The sequence below is a fragment of the Papio anubis genome, unplaced genomic scaffold (genome assembly GCF_008728515.1).
Source record: "Papio anubis isolate 15944 unplaced genomic scaffold, Panubis1.0 scaffold927, whole genome shotgun sequence".
In the NCBI taxonomy this organism is placed as follows: Eukaryota; Metazoa; Chordata; class Mammalia; order Primates; family Cercopithecidae; genus Papio; species Papio anubis.
This window is the reverse complement of record NW_022169519.1, coordinates 5,947-31,000: the sequence shown is the minus strand read 5'-3', so window position 1 is coordinate 31,000 and position 25,054 is coordinate 5,947. Positions and strand designations below refer to the sequence as shown.

Here is a 25,054-nt window from a genome sequence, read left to right as displayed (position 1 = left end):
GTGAGCCACCGCGCCCGGCCGAATATAAAAATTCTTACAGCTCAATAATAAAGCGGTAACTCAGCTACAAAATGGCAGAGGATCTGAACAGGCATTTCTCCAAGATGTATACAAATTGTCAGTGAACATATGAAATGATGCTCAACATCATTAGTCATTAGAGAAATGCAAATCAAAACTACAGTGAGGGCCGGGCATGGTGGCTTGTGCCTGTAATCCCAGCACTTCAGGAGGCCAAGTGGAGGCAGATCACTTGAGGTCAGGAGTTCGAGACCAGCCTGGCCAACATGACGAAACCCCCATCTCTACTAAAAAATACAAAAATTAGCTGATCATGGTGGTGCATACCTGTAGTCCCAGCTACTTGAGAGGCTGAGGAAGTGTCCTGCAACTGATGAATGGATAGATAAAATGTGGTATATCTACACAATCAAATATTCAGCAGTAGAAAGGAATGAAGTATTGATGCGTGCCACAACACAGATGAACCTTGAAAACAAGTGAAAGAAGCCAGACACAAAGGCCACATGTTATTTGATTCCATGTATATGAATTGTCCGGAGTAGACAAATCCATAGAGACAGATTAGTGGTTGTCTAGGGCTGAGATGGAGGTAGGGGGAGTTGGGGAATGATTGTGCTCAAGGACACAGCATTTGTTTTTGGAGAGATTAAAATGTTCCAAAATTGTGATGGTTGCATAATTCTGCTAAAAATCATTACATTGTATACTTTTGAATTTTATGTGATTCTGTCTTAAAGCTTTTTAAAAAAATAAATAACTGCCGTTTCTCCATCAGCCAGGAAGGACATTGGTGTTGAGGTTGACAAAAACTATAAGGATGAAAACTACCATGGCTTCCTGGCCAGGCATCTGTGATTTCATGTTGTTGAAGTGTTCATTTTACCACGGGGTTACATCTCTCTATTAAGATTGCTGTGACTGAACCAAAAAAGAAGGCATATATAGATTTCTGCATAAATTATAACTCCTTGAAAGATTCTGAGATGAAGGTGGCCTATCTTTGAGAGTGCAAGATGATTTTAGAATATAAAAAATTACTTTGGGCCAGGCACGGTGGCTTATGCCTGTAATTCCAGCACTTTGGGAGGCCAAAGCGTCTGGATCACCTGAAGTCGGGAGTTCAGGACCAGCCTGGCCAACGTAATAAAATCCTGTCTCTACTAAAAATACAAAAAATTAGCCTGGCGTGGTGGCGGGCGTCTATAATCCTAGCTACTGGGGAGGCTGAGGCAGGAGAATTGCTTGAACCCAGGAGGCGGAGGTTGCAGTGAGCCGAGATTGCACCATTGCACTCCAGCCTGGGCAACAAGAGCAAAACTCCGTCTCAAAAATAAATAAATAATAAAATTTTAAAAAATAAAATATGTCTTTGAATTACATAGGACGTTTGTCACTGATCTGTTTTCCTGAACTATGAAACATAGATCTGGAGACTAAGGAATAATTTCTCTTGTTATTTATCAACAATTAACAAGTACTGTAAAAACAAAAAATAGGATAGCTGTAAGACTGCCAAGCAGGCATGTACCTTAAACTTGACATTTCTATCAGGAAAAGATTATACATATTCTAGGTAAATATTGAAGTCTGTATTCCTGTTTTGCTAATGTGAAAATTAAGTGACAATTACCCACTCTTTTCAGAAAGGAGAAGATGAGTATGCCAACGTTGATGCCATTGTTGTATCAGTGGGTGTTGATGAAGAAATTGTTTATGCCAAATCAACTGCCTTACAGGTGAGAGATTTACAGCAATTTTTAGCCCTTAGAGTTGTTGGATTATCTGCTTCACTGTTCAGTATGGTAGCCACATTAAAAATTAAATTCCTGGCTGGGTGCGGTGGATCATGCCTGTGATTCCAGCACTTTGGGAGGCCGAGGTAGGTGGATTGCTTGAGCCCAGGAGTTCAAGACCAGCCTGGGCAACATGACAAAACCTTGTCTTTACAAGAAATACAAAAAAATTAGCCAGATGTGGGGCTGTGTACCTGTAGTCCCAGCTACTCAGGAGGCTGAGATAGGGGGATGGCAAGAGCGCAGGAGGTAGAGGTTGCAGTAAGCCAAGATCATGCCATTGCACTCCAGCCTGGGCAGCTCAGTGAGACCCTGTCTCTTATTTTAAAAAATTTCAATTTCTCAAGTCTCATCAGCTGTTTCTGGTACTCGGTAGTGGCTACCATATTGGACAGAGCAAATAAATGGTATTTTCACCATCACATAAAGTTCAGTTGGATTTAGCAGTGGTTTAGGACATAAGGAAAAAGAAGTGTTCGTATCAATTAATATGGATTTAGCTGCTATAACACAAAAACCTAAGTAACAGCGAGTTAAGCAAAATATTCTTTTCCTTATGTATAGTCTTCAGGGACCCAGGCTTTTTCCAGTTCTCTGTTCTGCTACCCAAAGAACATAGCCCTCTGGCACATGGTACAGAATGGCTTCTAGAACTCCAGGTGTTTCATCTACATTCCAAGCAAAAAGATAGAGACAGGGAAGAAAATGGGAGGCCACCTTTTCTTTTTAAGAAGACTTTGCTGAAGCTGCACACAGTACTTCCGTTTTTGACGTATTGGCCAAAATTTGATCTTAATGACCATACTTACCTGAAAGGAAGGATGGGAAATAGAGTTTTCATGCTGGGCAGTATCCCCAGTTAAAAATGTCAGTTCTTTGAGAAGGAGAAATGAATAATTGGTAGGCAACTGGTAATTGAGGAGGTAGTAACACATGGTTCTGTATCACTCTGTCCCTTGTTTTAACCATTTCTGTTTTACTAAATATTGATATAGTTCCTGTAAACATAAATTGTTCAACTGATTTGATGGTTTTAATTATAGATAGTTCAAGCATATAAACGTAGAGAAAATAATACATTGAACCCCATTGTCCTGTTCTGATAAATTGTCAACTCTTGGCCAGTCTTGCTTAATTTGTGTCCACTCCAGACTCCCCAGCCTGATTACCTTGGAGTTAATCTCAGACATGTTATTTTTTTATATAAGTATTTCTGTATATCTGTATGAGTGCATTAATTTTTCTATCTGTAAATGCCATTGTCACTGTTGTCTTTTTCCATAGACGTGGCTCTTTGGTTACGAACTAACTGATACTATCATGGTCTTTTGTGATGACAAGATCATCTTTATGGCCAGCAAGAAAAAAGTGGAGTTCTTGAAACAGATTGCCAACACTAAGGGCAATGAGAATGCTAATGGAGCCCCTGCCATCACACTGCTAATACGAGAAAAGGTCAGGATTAATAATGTGTTATAAATGTGGAAGAATCTTCAAAAGGGATGAACGGAAATGCCTTATAGGAGTTTGAAAGAATGTGCAGGGGAAATTATAGGTGGCTGTTGTTGTAATTACAAAGTTCTGTCACGTCTTCATTGTTAGGAAGAAAAGAATTCAGTAATCCTATCAGTACTGCAGCAAAACAAATGGGCTGTGAAATTCTGGTGAACACTGACTTTATGTGTCCAGTCTTGAGGACACTTGTTTTCATCTGTGTGCCTTAATTAGAGCAAATAACCTTAAATATCCTTAAGGAAACTTAGATATAAATCATTTCCAGTTTTTATCAAACGTGATTTTTTTTTTGTCATACTGCCCACCTAACATAGGATGTTTTCTCAGAATATTGTTCACTTATGTGTTTGAGTTTCTTAACTTCCTGAAGAAAAAGAATAGTTGTATCAGGCGTGGTGGTACACACCTGTAGTCCCAGCTACTCAGGAGTCTGAGATGGGAGGATTGCTTGAGTGAGCGCAGGTGTTTGAGACCAGCCTGGGCAATGTGAGACCCCTTCTCTTAAAAAAAGGAATAGTCTGGTCAACTTATGGCAGCACTTTCACCTGAGTATATAAAAATATTTAAAGAAATGTTTTGCTCACTTTTGGTATATTGCAATCTTCCTTAAAGATGGGAAGGCATCAGCCAGGTGCGGTGGCTCATGCCTGTAATCCCAGCACTTTGGGAGGCCGAGGTGGGCGGATTACAAGGTCAGGAGATCGAGACCATCCTGACTAATGTGGTGAAACCCCGTCTCTACTAAAAATACAAAAAAAGTAGCCGGGCGTGGTGGCAGGCACCTGTAGTCCCAGCTGCTCCAGAGGCTGAGGTAGGAGAATGGTGTGAACCCAGGAGGCGGAGCTTGCAGCGAGCATAGATCGCACCACTACGCTCCAGCCTGGGCAACAGAGCGAGACTCCGTCTCCCAAAAAGAAAAAAAAAAAAAAGATGGGAAGGCATCTTACAAGTGGGCCAGGCATGGTGGCTAATGACTGTAATCCCAATACTTTGAGAGGCCAAGGTGAGCAGATCACTGGAGCACAGGAGTTCCAGATGAGCCTGGGCAACATGACAAAAACCCCATCTCTACAAAAAATACAAAAATTATTCAGGAAGGCTGGGTGCAGTGGATCACTTGAGGTCAGGAGTTCAAGACAGCCTGGGCAAGATAACAAAACCCCATCTCTACTAAAAATATAAAAAGTTAGCCAGGCATGTTGTCACACGCCTGTAATCCCAGCTACTTGGGAGGCTGAGGCATGAGAATCACTTGAATCCAGGAGGCTGAGGTTGCAGTGAGTGTAGACTGCGCCACTGCACTCCAGCCTGGCAACAGAGCGAGAGTCTGTCTCAAAAAAAAAATTTATCCAGGCATGGTAGCATGAACCTGTAGTCCCAGCTACTTGGGAGGCTGAGGCAGGAGGATTGCTTGAACCTGGGAGTTCGAGGTTGCAGTGAGCTGTGATCACACCACTGTGCTCTGCCCTGGGTAGTAGAGCAAGACCTTGTCTCTTTAAAAATAAAAAGTAGGTGGGGATGGGAGGAGAATTTATTTTTTCCATAGTTTAGAATATTCCTCTGCCTGTTATTGGTAAAACATACGTGTCTAATTAACAGACCCCTTTTCTTCCCTGTGACACTGACAGAATGAAAGTAATAAGAGTAGCTTTGACAAAATGATTGAAGCCATTAAAGAAAGCAAGAATGGAAAGAAGATTGGAGTGTTCAGCAAAGACAAATTCCCTGGAGAGTTCATGAAGAGCTGGAATGACTGCCTCAACAAAGAAGGCTTTGACAAAGTAAGATACTACTGGAAAGTAGCAAATCAAGAGTTGAGAAGACAGAAATGTGATGGGCTTCCATAACAGATAGTGCAGGACGTTTGTTTTGGGAAACCTGTATGTTTGTTCACATTTTATCCCCTTTGAGCAGTGTGCCAGTTTTACTTTTCAGCCAGTAGATGGGACTTTCAGGAGATAGTCCAGCCACTTTAGAGTTGGAAACAAAATTTCTTTCCCTGCCTTTCTTCCATCTGCCTTTACAAAAACATCTAGAGAGGGCAGTTTACATTTTAAGTAGTACATTAGTTTAACACCTCTTGTACTACACACAGTGACCTGGCAAAGAGCTATTTCAAATGTTTAATTCAGTTCAAGAAGAGAATATTTGAATATTCTACAAACCAGTGATAAATCATTTGCTAAGTAACAGAAATATCACTGATAATATTCAAATTGGAGAGATGCATTATTTTGTAATTCTATATTTGCATATTAGAAACTCTTGTCACTTTGACTGCAGATAGATATCAGTGCAGTTGTGGCATATACCATCGCTGTAAAGGAGGATGGGGAGCTCAACCTAATGAAGAAAGCAGCCAGCATCACTTCTGAAGTCTTCAACAAATTCTTCAAGGAAAGAGTCATGGAAATAGTTGATGCAGATGAGGTAAATGGAGATGAGAGGGTCTTTTTAGTGTTTTAATGAAGCAGTAATAAGTCTATCATGCAAATCTGTTGATGTGTTCTTCCACTTCCTTTGAAATTAAGACTGACACTTAAGTTGGTGGTAATTACGTCATCTCTTTTTCAAAATAATGGTAAGCCTGCATTATGTTTTCTTGAGGTAACCCATTATTTTACTTGAGAATCCTAGGAATAGCTGTAGGTCCTACATACTGTTCTCCAAAATGTGTTTTGCCTGCATACCAATATATTGCCTGGTGCATAAACCATTTCGTAAGACCTTTTTTATATCATCCTTATACAAGGATATATTTTGTCTTCAAATCATAGTGTCCACACACCCCGCTTTGCTACCCTCTAGTAAGTGTTACTTTATTTCTGGATGCTCTTACAGAAAGTTCGACACAGCAAACTGGCTGAGTCTGTGGAAAAGGCCATTGAAGAGAAAAAATACCTTGCTGGGGCAGACCCTTCTACTGTGGAAATGTGTTACCCTCCTATCATTCAGAGTGGTGGCAACTATAATCTCAAGTTCAGTGTGGTGAGGTAAGTATATGAAGACTTCATAATATAGCGCTTTGACTTTAGCCTATTTTTTCTTTTTTTAAAATCTGTACAAATTTGTGGGGTACATTGAAATTTGGCTACAAGTACATAATGTATAGTGTCACCAAGTCATTTTCTTGGGTGTCCATCACGCAGGTGCAGTACATTTTTGTTAAGTAGAGTCACCCTACTCTGCTGTCAAACGTTGAATTTATTCCTTCTATCTTACCTTATGTTTGTACCTTGTAATCCATTTCTTTTCATCCTCGCCTGCCCCCCCCACACACTTACCCTTTCCAGTCTCTGTTATCTATATTTAAGACTAACTACAACTCACAATTCATAGAGGACTGATGGATAAGTGACTCCTCACAACCCCACAATTAGACTGTAATGGATACAATTCAGTATATCTTTTGCATTTTTATAATCCAGTACTCACTTTCTCACTGAATTTTTATCCTGAAAGTTTTGGTCACTGACTTTTACTCTAGAGCCTTTATTAAACTGGTTTGTTTATTTAAAACAAAACACAAAAAAAGTTTAGGTCCTTATTCAGCCACAGCTTTAGGATATAGCAGGGAAAAGTAATGATTATTGATACCGTGTCCCATTGATAACCAAAGACTTCGCTAGTTTTGGTAATGAAATGTTTTCTTTCTTTGTTGGTCTCTAGTGACAAGAATCATATGCATTTTGGGGCCATCACTTGTGCCATGGGTATTCGCTTCAAGTCTTACTGCTCCAACCTTGTTCGCACTTTGATGGTTGATCCTTCTCAGGAAGTTCAAGAAAATTACAACTTTTTACTCCAGCTTCAAGAGGAGCTGCTGAAGGAATTAAGACATGGTGAGGTGCCTTAGAAAAGGAGGTTTAGAAGTTACGTCACAAAAATGTCATTGGCCAGGAGCTGTGGCTCACACCTGTAATCGCAACATTGGGAGGCCGAGGCAGGAGGATTGTTTGAATCCAGGAGTCCGAGACCATCCTGGGTAACACAATGAGGCCCCCATCTCTATAAGAAATTAAAAATGAAAAAATTAGTTGGGCATAGTGGTGCACACCTGTGGTCCCAGCTACTCAGGAGACTGAGGTTGGGGAGGATCACTTGAGCCTAAGTGGTCAAGGCTGCGGTGAGTTGTGACTGTACCTCGGCAGTGAGCCATGTTTGCGCCACTGCACTTCAGCCTGGGCAATGGAGTTGAGACCTTGTCTCAAAAAAGAAATGTCATTAGTGTTATGTTTATGTCTCTGAGGCTGTCATATTAAAAACAGAATAAGATTTAGAAATGTTGAATCATCCTAGCATGTAGGTCTTGAATCTGCATTTCTTTCAGGTATGAGTGATCATTGTGGTTTACATTGATGTTTATAGAAACCTCTCTGACTTGTTAGGCCCTCTATGTCCAGATCTTCACAAAATACCTTGGCCTTATTACTATTCCTTAGTTATAGAAAGTTCTGAGAACTAGTATCTCTACCAACAGGATATATAATGTTAATCCTGCATCAAAACAATACGAAGGATACTGAGCTTCCAGACACCATTCTTCCATATTATCTCTAAATCGGTCTTAAGAAGTCCTGTTGGGGCTGGGCGCCGTGGCTCAAGCCTGTAATCCCAGCACTTTGGGAGGCCGAAATGGGCGGATCACGAGGTCAGGAGATCGAGACCATCCTGGCTAACACGGTGAAACCCCGTCTCTACTAAAAAAATACAAAAAACTAGCCGGGCGAGGTGGCGGGTGCCTGTAGTCCCTGCTACTCGGGAGGCTGAGGCAGGAGAATGGCGTAAACCCGGGAGGCGGAGCTTGCAGTGAGCTGAGATCCGGCCACTGCACTCCAGCCCGGGCGACAGAGCAAGACTCCGTCTCAAAAAAAAAAAAAAAGTCCTGTTGGAACTTTAGTAAAGATCCCTCTGAGGCCACTATATCTGGACTACTTTTTAGCTTGACATACCCATTCATAGTCTAGATCCTGAAAAATTAAGGCCACAGCTCTCATAACAGTAATTCACCCATTTAGTGATAAATGGAACAGGCCCACCACAAGGATCTGTTTTTGAAAATGTATAATAACGTTAATGTGATACCGTTTATCAACTCTTAAAGTATTAAGACCAACTGGTGTTCCAGTGTCCTCCTGGATTAGCGATTCTCAAATAGTATGATTAAGAATGGGGCCAGGCGCGGTGGCTCAAGCCTGTAATCCCAGCACTTTGGGAAGCCAAGGCAGGTGGATCACGAGGTCAGGACCATCCTGGCTAACATGGTGAAACCCCGTCTCTACTAAAAATACAAAAAAATAGCCAGACGTGGTGGTGGGCGCCTGTAGTCCCAGCTACTGGGGAGGCTGAGGCAGGAGAATGGCGTGAACCCGGGAGGCGGAGCTTGCAGTGAAGCAAGATCGCGCCACTGCACTCCACTCTAGCCTGGGCGACAGAGCGAGACTCTGTCTCAAAAAAAAAAAAGAAGGGGGCCAAGTGGAGTGATTCACACTATAATTCCTGCACTTTGGGAGGCCAAGGTGGGAGGATTGCTTGAGCCCAGTTTGAGACCAGCCTGGGCAACATGGCAGACCATGTCTCTACAAAAAATATTTAGCTGGGCATAGTGGCATGTGCCTGTAGTCCCAGTTACTTGGGAGACTGAGGTGGGAGGATCATTGAGTCTGGGAGGTCAGGGCTTCAGTGAGCCGTAATCATGCCACTGCACTCCAGCCTGGGTGACAGAGTGAGACCTTGTCTCAAATTAAAAAAAAAAAAAAAAAAGAGTGAGTGGACTGTTCAGTTCACACTTTGAGAAACACTGCTTTAGGGGACGTAAATTTTGATTTCAAAATGTTACTGAGTGTTTTTTCTAAAAGATACTTTAATATCTCCTTTCTGTCTTATTATTAGGTGTGAAGATATGTGACGTATATAACGCTGTCATGGATGTGGTTAAAAAGCAGAAGCCAGAGCTGCTGAACAAAATTACCAAAAACCTAGGGTATGCCATGATGTGTATTGTCATTCTTGAGTCAGTTTTCAATTAGACTGTCAATGGTCAGTCTGATTTCTTTAGGCTAATTGATTGATTCAGCCAACATTTATGGACTAGCAAACTATACTATGTGCCAGGCACATGATGTTATCAGAGCAAGTGAGACAGATTTAAGTTCTCCCAAGTGTATAAGAGAGATTTTTCTAGACCAGTGTGGTGGTCCAGCCCACAGGTGTTCCAGGATCTAATTACAGATGTTAGGAAATATTAATACATACTGTATTTTCTCTCTCCATGCACATTTGCAACTTACATACTCTGAGATACCCTAATATTTTATTTAGAGACAGGGTCTCACTCTGTCCAGGCTGGAGTGTAGTGACGCAGTCATGCCTCACTGCATCTAGATCTTCTGGGCTCCAGCAATCCTCCCATCTCAGCACCCTCAATAACTGGGACCAATCCAAGGCACGTGCCACCACACCCAGCTCATTTTTATATTTTTTGTAGAAACAAGGTCTCGCTCTGTTGCCCAGGCTGGTGTTGAACTCCTGGGCTCAAGCAGTCCTCCCACCTTGATGTCCCGAAGTGCTGGGATTAGAGATGTGAGCCACTGTGCCTGGCTGTTTTTTTTTTTTATTATTGTTTTTGGGTTGGGGAGGAGTTTGTTTGTTTATTCAATCCTGTGGGGAAAAGAAAGAGAGATCAGCCTGTTACTGTGTCTATATAGAAAGAAGTAGACATAAGAGACTCCATTTTGTTCTGTATTTGAGATGCTGTTAATCTGTGACCCTACCCCCAACCTTGTCCTTGCAAGAGACATGTGCTGTGGTGACTCAAGGTTTAAAGGATTTTGGGCTGTGCACGGTGTGCTTTGTTAAACAAGTGCCTGAAGGCAGCTTGCTGGTTAAAAGTCATCACCATTCTCTTAATCTCAAGTACACAGGGACACGCACACTGCCAAAGGTCACTGCCAAAGGTCGCAGGGACCTCTGCCTAGGAAAGCTAGGTATTGTCCAAGGTTTCTCCCCATGTGATAGTCTGAAATATGGCCTCGTAAGGACCTCTGCCTAGGAAAGTTAGGTATTGTCCAAGGTTTCTCCCCATGTGATAGTCTGAAATGTGGCCTCGTGGGATGGGAAAGACCTGATCGTCCCCCAGCCTGACACCCGTGAAGGGTCTGTGCTGAGGAGGACCAGTACAAGAGGAAAGAAGGCCTCTTGGCAGTTGTTGGCAGTTGAGATAGAGAAAAGCATCTGTCTCCTGCCCATCGCTGGACAATGGAACATCTCCATATAAAACCCGATTGTGTGTTCTGTTTACTGTGAAAGGAGAAAACCGCCTTAGGGCGAAAGGCGGGACTTGCTAGCGCAATGCTGCTCTTTATGCACTAAAAAGATTTATGGAGATGTTTGCATATGCATATCAAGGCACAGCACTTTTCCTTAAACTTATTCATGTCACAGAGAACTTTATTCATATGTCTTACTGCTGACTTTCTCCCTATAATGATCCTATTATCCTGCCACTTCCTTTTCTTTAAGATGGTAAAGATAATTATCAATAAATACTAAGGGAACTCAGAGAAAATACTAAGGGAACTCAGAGACCGGTGGGTCCTCTGTATGCTGAGCGCGGGTCCCCTGGGCCCACTTTTTCTTTCTCTATACTTTGTCTCTGTGTCTCATTTCTTTTCTCAATTCTCTCGGTCCACCTAACGAGAAACGCCCACAGGTGTGGAGGGGCAGGACACCCCTTCAAATCCAGTATATTTCTCAAATGTATTTTATCACTGAACACCTAGAAATACCTAATAACGTGTTATAGAACAAAGGACATATTTGGAAACAAAGCTTTATGTAGGCACTCTCTTTAGATGAAAACTAGTCTGTGGTATATAGTTTCTAGACTTCTCTCGTGGAGAAGAGGAAATATATACCTATATACCAAGTCTTATGAATCTGGTTACCAATGTTCCACTAAAAATTGCCCCTTTTAATCTGGTTATTACTGTCTTAGTAATGTAGCCCTTAATAATTTCTATGTTGTTTACAGGAATACTACTGACTTGATTTTATGGTAGAAGGTTAAAGTTTAAATGTGGGCAAATAAGCTAAAATTTAAAAGGCTTGATATAATCAATTAGGAAATTATTTTTCACCATGGGATTATACAGCATATTTAGAGGCCAAAGACTGTCTTTGAATCCTCTTTTCTAACTGAGCGGTCAGCAGGGGTAAATCATTTCAAACATGTTTGCCTGTCTTACTGTGAAAGTTGAAATGAACATATTATACTTGATCCATGTTAGAGATCTGTAGCCTTTTGCTGATTTTTATCTGTTTCTTTTCAGATTTGGGATGGGAATTGAATTCCGTGAAGGCTCCCTAGTAATCAATAGTAAAAATCAATACAAACTGAAGAAAGGTAAGTTTCACATACAATAAGAAAATACTTTTGTGATTTATTTCCTTTAGCTTTATCTTCTTTTAGGCATATGTCTTACACCTCTCCGTATTGTCACAGCCACAGACCAATCCTTGTTTTGCTGTTTTAGGAATGGTTTTCAGCATCAATTTAGGATTCTCAGACCTGACTAACAAGGAGGGGAAAAAGCCAGAAGAGAAAACCTATGCCCTGTTTATTGGTGACACAGTGCTTGTGGATGAGGTGTGTATTGTCTCTAAACTTTGGAGTCTTCATGAGCTAACTTTTGAGGCACGTTTGTGGACCCTGTGGTTTTTTTCTTGCTTTGTTAAATGCTAGCTAAGGGGAAGAATCCATGTGACAGCCTAACCTAATGCAGCTAGGAATAGAGACTGTAGCGCAAGTACAGGCAGTGATTTAAACCATTAAATCATATTGTCATATTGTGGCTTGAACCTTGATAATATCAGGAACTAATACTAATAATGAAACTGATTCTTTTTTTCTTTTTAAAAACAGCTTTATTGAGCTACAATTCACATACTATACAATTCACTGACTTAATATGTACAATTTAGTGATTTTTTGCATATTCACATTTGTGTAACCATCACTACAATCTAATTTGAAAATAGTTTCATCACCTTAGGAAAAAACCCTGAACCTATTAGCAGTCTCTCCGTATCCCCCTTCTCTTCCCCCACTGGTTCTTCAGGCCTAGGCAGTGACTAAACTACGTTCTCTCTAAGGATTTGCTAAATATCTGGGCAGTTGATATAAATTCAGCCATACCCTGTGTGGTCTTTTGTGACTAACTTCTTTCCCTCAGCAGGAACTGATTTTTAATAATAATGAGCACAGGTAGTTCAGTGTTTTTATCATAAGCTAAGCAGTTTACATTAATTCATTGAAATAGTACCTTGTGAAGTAGATACTCTTATTACCTCCATTTACTAGATAAATTGAAGGCACAGACAAGTTTAAGTAACTTGCCAAATGTCACTGAGCTAGAAAGCAACTGAGCCAGCCTTCAAATCAAACCTGTATTAACGATTACCCAATGTTGCCTCCCAAATGATAGCTCCTGGCCAGGTGCAGTGGCTCACGCATTAATCCCAGCACTTCCAGAGGCCGAGGCAGGTGGATCACCTGAGGTCAGGAGTTTGAGACCAGCCTGACCAACGTGGTGAATCCCCAGCTCTACTAAAAATACAAAAATTAGCCAGGCGTGGTGGTGCGCATCTGTAATTCCAGCTACTCAGGAGGCTGAGGCAGGAGAATTGCTTGAACCCGGGAGGTGGAGGTTGCAGTGAGCTGAGATCGCACCACTGCACTCCAGCCTGGTTGACAAGAGTGAAACTCTGCTCAAAAAAAGAGAAAAAACAAATTGTAGCTCCTGACAAGAGGTTAGAGGTTAGAAGGATAAAAACTATTTATTCCATTGTCAAACATTTTAGTGTCCAAAAGATTCAAAGCATTGCCCAGCCATTTACTAGGTTAGAAAATGAAATTGCCTCTTTTAAATAATATGTCTTCATTCTCCTTTTAATTCTAGGATGGCCCAGCTACTGTTCTCACTTCTGTGAAGAAGAAAGTGAAGAATGTGGGGATTTTCCTAAAGGTAGGAAAAAGATAGATAAGTAGTATAGGAAGTTTAGGATATAAAGAAGTTAAATAATATTGGCTAAAATAATTAAAATTTCATTTCTTGATTATGACTTTTTCCATAGAATGAAGATGAGGAAGAAGAGGAGGAGGAGAAAGATGAGGCAGAGGACCTTTTGGGAAGAGGTTCTCGGGCAGCATTACTTACAGAAAGAACAAGAGTGAGTTTACTGTTTTGAATTACGTTGATCTCATCTATCATATGGCTCACATGTTGTGATAAATTGGATTTTCCATTCACCAGAACGAAATGACTGCAGAAGAGAAGCGAAGAGCACATCAGAAAGAACTAGCGGCTCAACTCAATGAAGAAGCAAAGAGACGACTGACTGAACAAAAGGGAGAACAGCAGATTCAGAAGTAAGAGTTTTCATTGAGCAGTGAGATTATCTGAGGGTTCTGTGTGACTGCAGAAATTTCTCAGTTGTTTTTTATCCCACTCCAGAGCTCGCAAATCTAATGTGTCCTATAAAAACCCATCTCTGATGCCTAAGGAACCACATATTCGGGAAATGAAGATCTACATCGATAAGAAATATGAGACTGTAATAATGCCCGTGTTTGGCATTGCAACACCTTTTCACATTGCCACAATCAAGGTACTAACATTCAATGCATCAGGTTTCATCCAAACTGTTTCTTAAAATAGTAATTGTATTTGCCATAAATAATCTGCATTCATCATGTCTCCCACTCCTTCAGACTCTGTGCAGTTGACTGACATCCCTCTTGTCCTGTCATTCTCCTTCCTCTTCCAGTTTTTTTCACTTAGTAGAAAGCTAAACTAGTCTGTAAACATAATTTGCCTATCTTTTTTTCAACTTCATTTAAGCATTGTTTAGCTTGTAGTTGTATTCATGGTACAAGGTACTTTGAGAATTCAGAGATTTTTGGGGGGAAAAGATACTTCGTTATTAAAAAGATATGTGTAAGTTTATTAGATTTAGATTAAGGTTAAGAGCAGTCAACTTGTAACTTCTAACTTAATTTTAACATTGCTGTAACTACTAATCTCTAGGAAAGAAATCTGTTTACTTTTTATGGTTTTCCTTTGAACAGAATATAAGTATGTCCGTGGAAGGAGATTATACTTACTTGCGAATCAACTTTTATTGCCCAGGCAGTGCTCTGGGCAGGAATGAAGGCAACATCTTTCCTAACCCTGAAGCGACTTTTGTCAAGGAAATGTGAGTCCCCAAGAAAATAGTCACACCCAGATTCATCTTGTCTGGAGTGTTACTCTCAGAAACATTTCATTCTCTGTGCTGCATTTTCCCTACCTAGTAAATGTCAAAGCCTTCCTCATTGGGACTTACTTCAGATTGCCTTCTTGACTTTGTACTATTTTCAGAATGGATCCCAATTTAGAATCTTCTTGAAGATATTGTATATTTACTAAACCTACTTTGAGCCTGGATAATATAGTGAGACCTTGTCTCTACTAAAAAACAAAAAATTAACCAGGCGTGGTGGTGTGCGCCCGTCACCCAGCTACTCTGGAGGCTGAGGTGGGAGGATCCCTTGAGCCTGGGAGGTTGAGGCTGCAGTGATCCCTGATCTTGTCTATACTCCATCCAGCCTGAGCGACAGAACAAGACCTTATCTCAGAAAAAATAGTTATGCAAATAAGTGTTAAAAATAATAAACGTATTTTACAATTGAATCCTCAAGAAAATTGGTGCCACATTGGATTCTATGATTTCATGGTGTGAAATGGGATAATTTGGGGATGTTATGCCAGATTTGAAAAATGAAAATGTGATTTCCCCCACTTCAATGAACTAGCTGTTTGTAATATACTCCATTTAAGAAAAAGAAGGAATGGGCATGCATGGTGGCTCACGCCTGTAATCCCAGCACTTTGGGAGGCAGAGGCAGGCGGATTACATGAGGCCAGGAGTTCGAGACCGGCCTGGTCAACATGGCAAAACCCTGTATCTGCTAAAAAAAAAAAAAAAGAAAAAAAGCTGGGCATAGTGGTGTGTGCCTGTAATCCCAGGTACTTGGAAGGTTGAGGTGGGAGGATGGCTTGAACCCAAGAGGTGAAGGTTGCAGTGAGCTAAGATCGGGCCACTGCATTCCAGCCTGGGTGACAGAGCCAGGACCCTGTCTCAAAAAAAAAAAAAAAAAAGAGTAGAAATTAAGCTGGCTGTAAGATAAAGTAAATCAGTACAATTTCCCTGGCCTGAAAAATAAATCACTATAAATGCTGCTGGTTTTCTACAGTACATACCGAGCATCAAATATTAAGGCACCTGGGGAACAGACAGTACCAGCCTTGAACCTTCAGAATGCTTTCCGAATTATTAAAGAAGTACAGAAACGTTATAAAACTCGAGAAGCTGAAGAGAAGGAGAAGGAGGTGAGCCTGAACACAGACAAAACATTCTTACACAAAGGAGGACATGTATTTTTTGGAGACTTGTAAGGATATGTGACAATTCACATTAATTTTCTTCTTGCTTAGGGCATTGTAAAACAAGACTCACTGGTGATCAATCTAAACCGGAGTAATCCCAAACTGAAAGATCTATACATTCGCCCAAATATTGCCCAAAAGAGGATGCAAGGCTCACTGGAGGCCCATGTCAATGGTATTGATGATCTCTCCTATACCTAGGCTTTGTCTTCAGGGGCACATTTGTAGGAATGACAGATCAGATAATAAAGTTTGACAAAGAGCCATCGGCGGTTAGCTCAGTTGGTTAGAGCATGGCGCTAACAAAGTATGACAAGGAAATGCTGGGAGGAATCTCCTTTACTGCTGTGTGGCCAGAAGGAAAGGAAAGCTCTATACAGTTGTTGATGTTTCCTCTGACCCTGTGCAAATCAGCCAGAAGAGATGCAGTGCCTTTTGGCCTAACCTAATTACACTGCTTGACATTTCTTCATTCTTTTCCCCAGGCTTTCGCTTCACATCTGTTCGAGGAGACAAGGTGGATATTTTGTACAATAATATTAAGCATGCTTTGTTCCAGCCCTGCGATGGAGAAATGATTATTGTGTTGCACTTTCACCTCAAGGTACACCTTTCTACATAATCATGAGCTCTGGGGCAAGACACTTCATTTCGCTCAGCTTCTTTCCTAGAAAATAGTGATGAAAAAATCACCTTTCGCATAAGAACATTAAGAGGATTAAATAAAATAATGCCTCTCAAGGCCACAAGGCCTGGCATCTAGAAGGTGCTCATAAGCATGATTGTTCCTTTGGTGTGTTATATAATGGCCAGCAAAACATACAAGATCTCCAGATTTCTTTTTCTAAAATAAAAAGGTTTTGCTTTAGATAAGATTTGTTAGCAGCATAATTTCCAAAGTTCCTATAATAAGTAGGAGCACAGCACCTTTTCACATGTACACTGCTTCACATTCCCAAGCATCATTATTTATGATAACACCAGGGATGGTTTAATTATTTTTGCATGCATGCTGTGGAGGCCCAAGTTTGGATCACTGCCATTTCCATCACAGGTACCTTTGTGTTTCTGATTTCTGTCTTCTTGCCGTTTTATGCCAACAGAATGCCATCATGTTTGGGAAGAAGCGGCACACGGATGTGCAGTTCTACACAGAAGTGGGAGAGATAACCACAGACTTGGGGAAACATCAGCATATGCATGACCGAGATGACCTCTATGCTGAGCAGGTTTGTGAAGTTTAGTATTGTATTTGCAGGATAGGGAGGATGAGGCCAAATCCAAGCTCAGGGATTGCATTTTGTAAACAACCTGGGCCAACGCAGTGACTCACATCTGTAATCCCAGCACTTTGGGACGCCAACATGGGCGGATCACCTGAGGGTCAGGAGTTCAAGAACAGCCTGGCCAACGTGGTGAAATCCCGTCTCTACTAAAAATATAAAAATTAGCTAGGTGTGGTGGTGCGCACCTATAGTCCCAGCTAGTCGGGAGGCTGAGGCAGGATAATCACTTGAACCCAAGAGGCAGAAGTTGCAGTGAGCCGAGATAGCGTCACTGCACTCCAGCCTGGGCGACAGTGAGACTCCATCTCAAAAAATAAATAAACAACCCTGAATCTGTGCAGAACAACTCAAGTATCTGCTGAGATGGTGTATTACAATAGTTTAGGCTTAGGTTGCAGACTCAGCTTGACAGTTAATGGCATGGTGGCCTTAAATAAGGTATATGTACATGTTAGTTTCATAGTTGAGAATGAAGGATTACAGAAGCACTTCAGGGATGATCTGTGCAGCAAACCACCATGGCACATGTTTACCTGTGTAACAAACCTGCCCATCCTGCACATGTACTCCTGAACTTAAAAGCTGAAATTTTTTTTTTTAAGCACAAAAGCACTTCAGACTTTTTGAGGGGAGGTACTATTAACAAATGTGATGGCTATATTTGATTTTTTTTTTTTTTCTACAGATGGAACGAGAAATGAGGCACAAACTGAAAACAGCCTTTAAAAATTTCATTGAGAAAGTAGAGGCTCTAACTAAGGAGGAACTGGAATTTGAAGTGCCTTTTAGGGACTTGGGGTAACATATCTCATCATCTTTTTGGTCTGAAGTTTCACTGGTCTGCCTTTCGGTACAATAAATTGTTCTTCCTTTAATAATAATTTAACATGTCATATCCTTTTTTCCTATGACTAATAATCTTTGAGACATCCATTTCTTCTTGAAAATGTTTAAGGGTTTAGGTGAGTGGCTAACTCTAAGAGGCTTCCTCTGGAGATGAGTCTCCAGTGAGTATGCTGGAGCTGTTTGGAATCGGGAGAGGGAAGAAGTTTGTTGTGGCAGCAGCAGTCTCTCTTGTGATGAGCTCAATCTCAAAAGTTTCTCTCTTCCAGATTTAATGGAGCTCCCTATAGGAGTACCTGCCTCCTTCAACCCACTAGTAGTGCGCTGGTAAATGCTACGGAATGGGTGAGTGTTTCTTACCCTCTTTTAGTAAAAACATTGTTAGAGAAAATAAAGGAGGATAGGTGTTCTTTATCCTAATTATTGTGATTTTCACTTTTGATATTTACTTAGACTTAAAACTCATTGAACAAATGATACTTTTATTTAAAGTCTCTTTAGGGCAGACATGATGGCTCACCCCTGTAATCCCAGCACTTTGAGAGGCCAAGGTGGGAGGAACACTTGAGGCCAGGAACTCAAGACCAGTCTGGGCAACAAAGCAAGAACCTCTTTTTTTTTTTCCCTTTCTTTTTTTAGGATAATGTCTATTTAAATAGTTTTTCACATAGTTTCCTTGAGTTTATTCTCCTTGAGGGATGATTTTTGATCTTGCAGATCGTATTTCTGTGGCTTCAGTATGTTGTACTGCTTCAGTCTTTCAATAAAACCCAAAAACAGCTTACTTATCTTTTATATAGTAATTTAGATCGTGAAAGTTACTTGAAATATTATTGCTTTGGGGAAAATATTTATATGCTAATATTTCAGTTTCTCCCTGACAGCCACCTTTTGTGGTGACACTGGATGAAGTAGAGCTGATTCACTTTGAGCGGGTCCAGTTTCACCTGAAGAACTTTGATATGGTAATTGTCTACAAGGACTACAGCAAGAAAGTGACCATGATCAATGCCATTCCTGTAGCCTCTCTTGACCCCATCAAGGAATGGTTGAAGTAAGTAAATCTGCCATCAGTCTCCCATTTATCCCATGAACCCTGTATTATAGAATTTAAATGTGGTGTGTTGTGCATAAAATCTACTGATGTACTTAAGGTGAGACTGCCTTTTGGTTGTTACAGACCAGGACTTGAAAACCTGAGATCTATTAGATAACGGAGCTGTTCACTTTCTCTTGAATTCCCAACAATAGTTTATGCATACTTAACACAAAGAAAATCAAAATCTACGATCTTTTTTTTTTTTTTTTCAGTGTTGCCCAGGCTGGTCTCAAACTCCTGGGCTCAAGCAATCCTCCCACTTCGGTCTCCCAATGTACTGGGGTTACAGGCACAAGCCATTGCACCCAGTCAATGTAGAGCATATTTACAATAGCTTTTTAAGTATGCTTTTCTACTGCTTTCACCCATCATCTTTATATTTTCTACATATTTTGTGGTGGTGGTGGTTGTGATTTGAGACAGGTTCTTAACTCTGTTGCCCAGGCTCAAGTGTAGTGGTACAACCCCAGCTCACTGCAACCTCAAACTCTTGGATTCAGGTAACCTTCCTACGTCAGCATCCCAAGTAGCTGGGACTACAGGTATGTGCTACCACACCCAGCTCATTTTTTTACTAGAGACGAGGTTATTCTGGGATGCAGTCAAGTTAGTTAGATTCTTTTTGATCTTTCTTTTTTTGTTGTTTTTTGGGGTTTTTTTTTTTTTTTTTTGAGTCGGAGTCTCGCTCTGTCGCCCAGGCTGGAGCACAGTGGCACGATCTTGGTTCACTACACACTCTACCTCCTGGGTTCACGCCATTCTCCTGCCTCAGCCTCCTGAGTAGCTGGGACTACAGGCGCCTGCCACCATGCCTGGCTAATTTTTTGTATTTTTAATAGAGATGGGGTTTTACTGTGTTAGCCAGGATGATCTCAATCTCCTGACCTCGTGATCCACCCTCGCCTCCCAAAGTGCTGGGATTACAGGCGTGAGGCACCGCGCCCGGCCCGGGGATTCTGTTTGATCTTTCAAGGCTTGTTCTCAAATGTCTGTTGGTGTGGATTTAGAACAGCCTTCAAAAGTTTCACTGAAAAACTTCTGAGTATTTGGGCTTACTACGAGGCAATACTCTTCAGAGTCTGCCTGATGCCCTGTGGATTGTGAGGTCTCTGCTGAAGCTGGTGGAAAGGTGATGGAAATAAATCCACTGGAACAGGATTTACTTCTAGTTCTGTGTGAGACTGGGAATTGTCTGGCCTACTGCCATCCAATACTGCTTTATGCAGTTCCAGTTTTCTCATGAATGTGTAGATCATCCCTCCACCAAAGACTTGAGGGGGACCCCTCTGCAGATCTCTGGAGCTTTCTCTCTGGGAAATTCTTTCTTCCTGTACTCTTCTCCACAAATTCTAGCTGTCTCAACCTTCCCAAATCCTACTTTGTCTCAGTTCCTGGAGACCATCAGGTTCTGATTGGGTTCTCTCTCCCTGCATGGCAGATTAGGAATCGCCTCTAGACAGAAAACTAGGGCAAATGTTCAATTAACCCTTGTTTCCTGCTTTCAGGGATTATGGTCTTGTGCTGCTTTTTATCCGATGTCTGAAAACTGTTGTTTCGTATTTTGTTTTGTAGTTGTTTAAGGTGGGAAGGTAAATCTAGTGGGTGTTACTCCATCATGGCTGGAAGCAGAAATTTCTGTGTATATTGTCTAAAGTGGATTTATGCCAGTGGTTCTCAGGCAGATTTTATGGTTGGTTGTTGTTATCCTTACTACTGTCATTTCTTTGGTTTTTTTCTTCTTACCTACTCTTAACTGATTCAGCTCTCCTCAACAGAAATGAGTAAGAGAAAGTCATTTGAGCATTGTCTAAATACAGGGCACTTTAGGTACTGGGGAAAAAAAATTTATTCCTACCTTCATACCAATCTTGCATCAAAAAAACAACACATAAGAAAGCACTGGAAGGTTGAAGAAGAAAGGCTAGGGCCATTGAAAATCGTCCCTGTTTCTTTTTTATTTTTATTATTATTACTATTTTTGAGATGGAGTCTGGCTCTGTTGCCCAAGCTGGAGTGCAGTGGCGCAATCTCGGCTCACTGCAACCTCCATCTCCCAGGTTCAGGCGATTCTCCTGCTTCAGCCTCCCAAGTAGCTGGGACTACAGGCGCGTGCCACCATGCCCAGCTAATTTTTTGTATTTTTAGTAGAGATGGGGTTTCACCATGTTAGCCAGGATAGTCTCGATCTCCTGACCTCATGATCCGCCTGCCTTGGGCTCCCAAAGTGCTGGGATTACAGGCATGAGCCACCACACGTGGCTGAAAATTGTCCCTGTTTCTTAACTATAGTAGTGAAAAACAGAATCGCAGAAGTGGTTATGACTACTTGGAAATAAGAATGGAATCAGTGACAGAAAAGATGGGTGAATAGAAGACTAAGTGAAGAATAGGGAAATTGGTATTAAAGAAAGAAAATGGGAGAGGATGAGCTCAGACTCAGGTGAAGGAGAAAGCTTGTTTCAGTTGGAATGCTGGTCTGTTGTGAGGGCTAGTGCTCTAGGAGATCAAATAGCAGCCATTGCGACATGCTCTAGTGGCATAGTGCAAAGAATATCTGCTCCCAGGCCGGGCGCGGTGGCTCACACCTGTAATCCCAGCACTTTGGGAGGCTGAGGCAGGTGATTCACCTGAAGTCAGGAGTTCTAGATGAGCCTGACCAACATGGCAAAACCCCGTCTCTACTAAAAATACAAAAATGAGCCAGGCATGGTGGCACACGCCTGTAATCCCAGGTATTCGGGAGGCTGAGGCAGGAGAATCACTTGAACCCGGGAGGCAGAGGTTGCAGTGAGCCAAGATTGCACCACTGCACTCCAGCCTGGGAGACAGAGCATGACTGTGTCTCAAAAAAAAAAAAAAGAATTTCTGCTCCCGGAAAATACAGAAGATTGATTTTACTTTGTCATTTCTCTTAGTTCCTGTGACCTGAAGTACACAGAAGGAGTACAGTCCCTCAACTGGACTAAAATCATGAAGACCATTGTTGATGACCCTGAGGGCTTCTTCGAACAAGGTGGCTGGTCCTTCCTGGAGCCTGAGGGTGAGGTGCGTGAGTGTGGGGTTTCTTTCCTGGTACATAGTGTTGCCCACTATCATTTGTTCAGTTAGAATGGCATATAAGTAGCACGTAAGGAACTAGGCCATCTGGGAGAAGCTCTGAACACCACTTGATGTTATTGTTTCTTCAAATTTGTTTTACAGGTAAATGATAAGTTGATTGGACAGTGGTAACTAACTCCTGACAAGATTTCTTGGAAACTACAAAAACTTTTCCTCAAATGAATTTCTTAGCATTTGGGGAAAAAATCCTCCAGGGCATTTTGCAAAACGTATTTTTAAAAAAATTGTCCACTTAATGTTTGTGTGATACATTAATACAGAAAGTCTTTCTGTTGTTAATTTCCCTGGGTGAGGAAGGCTAACGTGAATTTTTCAGAAATGTAATAATACATAGTAATAGTAAAATAACAATTGCACCTGACTACTGATTTTAAACAAGTCATTTTATCTTTTAATCACTCAGATTTTTTTGCTTTTGTTTTCTTCATGTAAATACTGGTATACTATGTGGGCTGAATTCATTCACTGATAAGGTAAATGTCAAAAAAAAATCAGTATGATGCTCTAACTCACCAGGGGAGTGATGCTGAAGAAGGGGATTCAGAGTCTGAAATTGAAGATGAGACTTTTAATCCTTCAGAAGATGACTATGAAGAGGAAGAGGAGGACAGTGATGAAGATTATTCATCAGAAGCAGAAGAGTCAGGTTAGTCTTATAGAGAAAAGTTTGTCCTGGCTTCCTCATCTAATGTCGTTTCTGAAAGCTACTTTTTTTAGACTAAGAACTCTGTCATTCCATTCTGTTCCCGCCTGATGACTAATGCTTAATTTTCTTCCAGACTATTCTAAGGAGTCATTGGGTAGTGAAGAAGAGAGTGGAAAGGATTGGGATGAACTGGAGGAAGAAGCCCGAAAAGGTTTTTAAAAATTTGTTGTTTTTATTCTATTTATTCATGTGTCTATGCACAAATTTCTAACACATTTCAGTATCTTGAGGTGTTAGTATTGATGGTGTAATGAAAGTAACAAAAGAACACTATAAAACTGATTTGGAGCCACAGATACAACTTCATTGACTGAAGGAGAAAATGAGGGGTGGAATGTGTCCATACTCTCCAGTGGGCAGTGCTCTACCTAACTGGATGCTGTTTTCATCTGCGCAAGCCCCCATCTTTCCTATAGCAGTGATAGCCACATATTCATGTAATACTCAAGAATTAGCCTATTCAGTTTCCAAACCTAAATCCTATAATACTTTAATTTTGCTAGACTTCTTCCAGATTAGGCATGTCTTTATAATGCTAATCTAGTTACTCTGAAGCCAAACCCCAAACAAACGTTTAAAGCTTAAAAGGAAATAAATATTAACTGCTGTGTTCCAATCATTGGGAATAGGTACTTTTCGTAGGTTACCTTATTTAACCCTTAAATAATTCTCCCTTTTGTAAATAAACCAAGGTTCAGAAAGTACTTGTCCAATATTAAAACTTGGGTCTGATTCCAAAGTGTATTCTCTGTGCTATCTCATGCTCTCCAGTAATACTAGGTACCTAAAGCCTACCTATCTCTAACTAATAACGCCTTTTCTATTTAGCGGACCGAGAAAGTCGTTACGAGGAAGAAGAAGAACAGAGTCGAAGTATGAGCCGGAAGAGGAAGGCATCTGTGCACAGTTCAGGCCGTGGCTCTAACCGTGGTTCCAGACACAGCTCTGCACCCCCCAAGAAAAAGAGGAAGTAACTTCTGAACTTTGGCCCTGAGCTCCATTCTTCCTCCAGCCAACCCCTGAAAATTTTACATGACATAGAAACTGTATTTTTCCTTTTGTTTTCATTTGAAGTTTTGCCATTTGTGTTTATGGGTTTAGGGGGCCATTTGTGTGGACCAATCTACTCGGGGAATTCCAGGCCCACCAGGACACGTGCCAATGGCCCCATTCAGATGGCAAGGGAGGAGGTGTTCTTGAAGACAGGAGGAGGCTCCCGCTGTTAATAAATATTGTTTCATTCTTCTCTCTTCCTGTCACCTTCTGCCAGGACATCGATGGCTTCTGACATCTTACTATTTGGTGTCTCAAAGCTGTATTTCCAAGACAGTGGTACAAGGTGACCCTTAATTACCCGTATCATGGTTCTTGACCAGCACATTCAATCCTCCAACCTACCCTACTGCCATGACCTTCCTCACATCTCTTTTAAGTTTTATCTTTGCAATACTCCAGGTTCTTGGAAATTTCCTGATGGTTGTGATAAATCATACAACTTGAGCTAGTGAGGCAGATTGGGCTGGTGCCTTCATCTGAGTTTTCCTGCTTTCTTGCCTCATGCAGATTCTGAGGTGTATCTGCTGCCTTGGAAGACATAAGAAGCAGTGATACTCCCTGGCTCGGTTATTTTCTCCATACGAATGCACACATGGTACAATGATAGAAGGCAAAATTGCCACTGTCTTCTTTTTTTTCTGATATATCCAAGGAAGTTATATCAGGTTGTGCCTCATGTACTGCTTCTAGTGAAATCTAGAGGAAGGCTCAAAGGAGTCAACATTTAGATCTGGAAGGGACAAGTCATGCCTTGGGCCTAGAATACCCTGACAAGAAAAGAGAAGAGGAAGGGAGGCCATATCTACAACACAGCCTCTCAGCACTGCTGCTCCTTATTTTAACTTTGTCTTGCATTGTCCTGTATTTATCACAGTTTCTGTTGAACAGCTTTTCAAGTATTTGGGGAGTTTATCTTGCCATCCTCCCCTTCTGGTTCTCTGCACCCACCTGTCCCACTGCAGTTCCTTCCGTGCTCTGTGACTTTAAGAGAAGGGGGGAGGGGTCACGGATTTTATGTTTGTTTGTTTTTTCTCCTTAGCAGTAGGACTTGATATTTTCAATTTTGGAAGAACTAAAAGATGAATAAACTGTGGGTTTTTTTTGTTGTTGTTTGTTTTTGTAAA

At 41.2% G+C, this 25,054-nt stretch overlaps 1 protein-coding gene across 1 annotated transcript; it reads left to right on the top strand.

Moving 5' to 3' along the window:
* The first annotated feature begins 1,630 nt into the window (after positions 1–1,630).
* On the top strand, positions 1,631–25,054 carry LOC116273593 (FACT complex subunit SPT16-like). Its single transcript, XM_031662740.1, has 25 exons — positions 1,631–1,760; positions 3,102–3,272; positions 4,961–5,113; positions 5,616–5,762; positions 6,174–6,325; positions 7,002–7,174; positions 9,225–9,315; positions 11,663–11,736; positions 11,867–11,979; positions 13,292–13,357; positions 13,467–13,562; positions 13,646–13,761; positions 13,847–14,000; positions 14,461–14,588; positions 15,628–15,763; positions 15,869–15,995; positions 16,306–16,424; positions 16,924–17,049; positions 17,792–17,904; positions 18,219–18,294; positions 18,834–19,003; positions 21,964–22,093; positions 22,685–22,814; positions 22,948–23,025; positions 23,703–25,054. Exons 2-25 carry the CDS (start codon positions 3,138–3,140, stop codon positions 23,846–23,848), a joined length of 2,949 nt encoding a protein of 982 aa, XP_031518600.1. The 5' UTR covers positions 1,631–1,760; positions 3,102–3,137; the 3' UTR covers positions 23,849–25,054.